Source organism: Suillus subaureus (genome assembly GCF_016647635.1).
Source record: "Suillus subaureus strain MN1 chromosome Unknown BJ212scaffold_83, whole genome shotgun sequence".
Classification (NCBI taxonomy): domain Eukaryota; kingdom Fungi; phylum Basidiomycota; class Agaricomycetes; order Boletales; family Suillaceae; genus Suillus; species Suillus subaureus.
The window spans coordinates 15,655-20,229 of NW_024538639.1; the positions used below are offsets into that span (position 1 = coordinate 15,655).

The 4,575-nt window shown below is 43.2% G+C and overlaps 1 protein-coding gene across 1 annotated transcript; it reads right to left on the bottom strand.

Moving 5' to 3' along the window:
* Positions 1–488: 488 nt before the first annotated feature.
* Positions 489–930, bottom strand: BJ212DRAFT_1304896 (uncharacterized protein; the record flags this gene model as incomplete). Its single annotated transcript, XM_041333689.1, has 4 exons — positions 489–564; positions 624–738; positions 765–865; positions 896–930. 4 exons carry the CDS (start codon positions 928–930, stop codon positions 489–491), a joined length of 327 nt encoding a protein of 108 aa, XP_041186219.1.
* Positions 931–4,575: the final 3,645 nt, after the last annotated feature.

Below are 4,575 nucleotides of genomic sequence, written 5' to 3' on the forward strand. Positions count from 1 at the left end.
GAGTGTGTCAAACACCTTCATTGGATTCTGTTGGGTAAAGTGCATGCCATGTGTTCAGCCTGTGATGTTCCACCAAACTGCTAGGACAAGTTTATACTTACTGCCAACTACCTTTCTAACCACACTCCAGTTGCCTTGCAGGTAGGTCATACATCCTACAAACATTGGTTTGCCCATAAACCTGACTTGTCCCATCTATGTGAAATCAGATGTTGTGCTTTTGTACTTGTCCAGAATCAACATAACCCCAAAATCTTCAATCACTCTGTTAAGCATGTCCTCATTGGATACTCCCTTGATTCAAAGGCTTATTGGTGCTATCACTGTGAATCCCACAAGGTTTTCATATCCTATCATGTGTCTTTTATTGAGTCTCACAATAATAGCTCTACCTTCTTGCACCCTGGATGCATTATTAACAATTCACCTGCTCCTTCATGTCCTGATACCCCACCCACCACTGAAGTCACTGCTCCAGTTCCCCACCCTCAACTCACACCCAACTCTGCTTCTTCTGGCCCCTTGGATGTGCCCCTCATTTGTTGCTCCACATGCACACCTGTACTGTCCAAATGTCAATGTGCCGCTAAAGATATACCTTATATACCTGCTGCTCAGCGCACCATCCTAGCTTCAATGGCAGCCACTGAACATTTGCAGAACCTTGAGTGCACTTCCTCCAACAGTTCACACAACCTTGCACTAGCTGCTTGTGCCACTGATGCTGGACTTGCAGATCTTGAGGCCAAAATTACCTATCTTACAGAGGTTTTTGCTGCCATGCCTAATGACTTTGAGCATGAACATCCCAGTAACCCAACTACCTATGCCAAGGCCATGAGATCCAAGCACGCAGAACAATGGACTGGAGTAATGTATAAAGAATTTGACTTACTTTGCAACCTTGGCATTTACAAGCTTGTACCACATTCTGATCAGGTTACAAGGTGATGAAGGGTCAGCCTGTATTTAAGCTAAAATGTGACCAATATATGGTACCTGCACATTTCAAAGCACACTATGTCTGTCATGGTTACTCTGCTGTTTGGGGACAAGACTATACCAAGACTTCTGCACCAACTGCCTGTCTTGAGTCCTTCTGTATCCTGGCCTACCTCAGTGCAGCTCTTGACTGGGAGGTTGAGCAGCTCAACATTAAGACAGCCTTCCTCTATGGGCTACTCAACTCTGATGGGGTGTGCTATATGGAGCAGCCTGAGGGATTTGTGAAACCCAGTTTTGAGGACCATGTTTGGCAACTACAGAAGGAACTTTATGGTATGAAACAAAGTGGCTTAGTCTGGAACTATAATCTCAATGATACCATGCTATCCTAGGGCTTTAAGTGTCTAGCAAGTGAATACTGTATCTATTTCTGATGCACTGATATCAGTATCCTCCTCATTGCTATTCATGTTGACAACTTCTTTACCATAGGCAGCTTGAAAGTTGTCCTCACTGACTTCAAGACCCAACTCCACACCAAATGGCAAGTCACTGACCTTAGTGAAGCAAGCTTCTGTTTTGGCATTGCCATTGAATGTGACCACAATGCCTGTACCATTGCACTATCTCAGACTGCCCTCATTGATTGCATCATTGTGCAATTTGGCCTGGAGGATACTGTCCCCACACTAATTCCTATGGAACCTGGCCTGCACTTACCCCATTGAGATCACTCTCCTCACAATGATGCTAAATGTGACCTTATGGCACATACCTCATATTGGTCCCTTATCAGCTCACACATGTACCTGGCAATTGGTACCTGACCTGATATCTCCTATGCAATGCAACAACTATGCAAATTTCTTAACAGTTATGGGCATGTCTACTGGGAAGCTGCTGAGTGAGTTGTTAGGTATCTCAAGGATACTCATGAACTACATCTTGTTCTATGTAGGGACCATACTGCATGTCTTCTAGGTTATACTGATAGTGACCTTGCAAGCTGTGTTAACATATGTCATTCAGTGAGCAGATATTGCTGCTCACTTGGAGGTGGAGTTGTTACATAGAATGTATAACAACAGAAGACAGTTGCCCTTTCCACCTGCAAAGCAGAGTACATTGCTGCATCTAAAGCTAGGAAAGAAATCAAATGGATCTGTACCATCCTTCATGAACTTGGGTTTACCCAATCATCTGCTTTACCTCTCATGTGTGATAACAATGATGCAATTGTTCTCACTGAAGACAACTCCTTCCATGCTTGAGCAAAACACATTGACATGGCCTATCATTCAATCTGTGAATAGGTCTCATTGTGACAACTTAAACTACACTATGTGCAATCTAAAGAGAACATTGCAGACATCTTCACCAAGGCTTTTGCAAAACCAGATTACACATGCCTGTGTGCTTATCTGGGGCTATAGTGAACCAGTCAAGAAGGAGTGTGTTGCATCAAGGAGGAGTGTGTATTGCATTGAGGAGGAGTGTTAGTGCATGTTATGTGCACTGTTACAGTACCTCTATTCTTTTTCCCACCATCACTGCAGATGCCTTATGGCTGTACTTCTAACGCTTCCTTTTCACCTTGCTACTTCCTCATAATCTCCCTTATCTCTGACTCATACTTTGTTTTCCCATAAGCCTTCCTTTCTTAGTATTTGTTACCCTTCACCCAGCTTGGTCTGTGCATGATTCCCTTACATATATAAACCCTAGTTACTGCTTGTATTTTCTCTAACTTGAATCTAATCAGTTCTCTTTGATAACTTAAACTCTAGCTCCTTGGGAAGGAGGCTAGCCTGTGTCCTCTTTGAACTCTAGATCCTGCAGGAGTCTAGATGATCACTCCTGAGGGAGGTGCTGACTTGATAAGGCCTTGTCCTTGATCGACCCTGATCTTGATTCCTTTATTGGAACAATGCTCTATCTAAGTTTGTAACATGCACATGATGACTGCAATGCTACAGAATGCCAACAGACATTATATATAGTGGTTCATGTTTATTTTCTCCTTTTTCCCTCAGTCTGTTACACATATGACTCAGGGAACATTTTCTCTGTTTCTTGTTGTGTTAGATTTCAACACTAATAATCTACCTACAATAGTTCTAATGACAGACAACTCGATAAGAGTCAGGACCTCTGCTGAGAATCTACATAAGGTGATAAGCCAAATGTTCAAGGTAAGCTAAGACAGAGGGAGTGCCTCTGACTTAAAGTATGACTCAGACGACTTAGGATTGGTGGTCCTAAGTGAAGGATGTTCCAGGTAAAACCTAGTAAGATTAAAGTAAAGAACTACACAGTGTAGAGTCACGTATTTATAGGGAATAGCTAGGAAGGATTTAGGGCAGGTGCAAGTAAGTAAGAATATGAGCATATGCCTAATATGGATGAAGCAACAAAGTTAGAGATACAAGAAAGGAAACATACATGTAGGCAGGACATGTAGATGACATCTAATGGCAGCAGTAGTGGCACATGACATAATAGAGTAAATGTAAGATGAGTGAGATGGAAACAATAGATAATGAGAAAGAGAAAAAGTACAGCAGGGCAGGGCATATAATAACAGTGTCTAGACTTTATATTAAGGTAGGCCATGGATATATCCAACTGATGCAGCTCAAAGTCTTCTTTGGCTGCTTACTAATGTGTTTCCACATGCTCATACATAGCCCTGCTCCTTTGCTTACTGATCCCCTCAGATATTCTCCAGTATATAACCCCTGTAGATACTCCTGTAGTTCCTTAGTCTGAATATTATCTTAGACTTTGCTCTATCATCTTAGTTCCTGTTCTCTCAACCTTCTCTTGGACTTTGGTCCACATAAGTCTATCCTATCCATCAGGCCTAGGGATTGATTCTATAGGCCAGAGTCTTGCCTTTCCAGCACTTACTCTCTCTTTGGACTTAAGTCCAATTCCTGTCTCTCTAACTCTACCTTAGGGTAGTTTACCTCTGTTTGTTTCTACATCAGATGAAGTCCAATGTAGCCCCTATTCCTTCCAGACCTCTGGATGTCCTGTCCTTTGGACATTGTTAAGAACAGGTTTGCTCAAGGAAGAGAGAGACTGACTCAGAGGGGCTTGGCCTCAGCTCGTACACTGTGCCCCTTACCCAAGTATGTGTCTTTCATTTCAGATGAGGTCTGATGATGGTCCAATGAAGTCTGGAGGACTTCCAGAGGCTGGCTACTCTGGTGGAGTGCTAGAGGACTTCCAGAGGAGCATGGGAAACATCTGGAGGAGCATGGGAGAGTTCCCACTACAAAGTAATACTTCTACAGGAAACAGGATGAGAGGATGGAGGATGGAGGACAGAAGGACAGAATGTATGGAGGTATGGAGGTATGGAGGACAGGACACCTGGAGGTCTGGAAGGAATATGGGCTACATCAGATGGAGTCTAATATAGAAACAAACAGAGGTAGACTACCCTAAGGTAGAGTCGGAGAGACAGGAATTGGACCTAAGTCTGGAAAGAGGGTAAGTGCTGGAAAGGCAATGCTCTGGCCTATGGAATCAATCCCTAGGCCTGATGGATAGGACAGACTTAGGTGGACCAAAGTCCAAGAGAAGGTTGAGAGAACAGGAACTAAGATGATATTCAAACTGAGG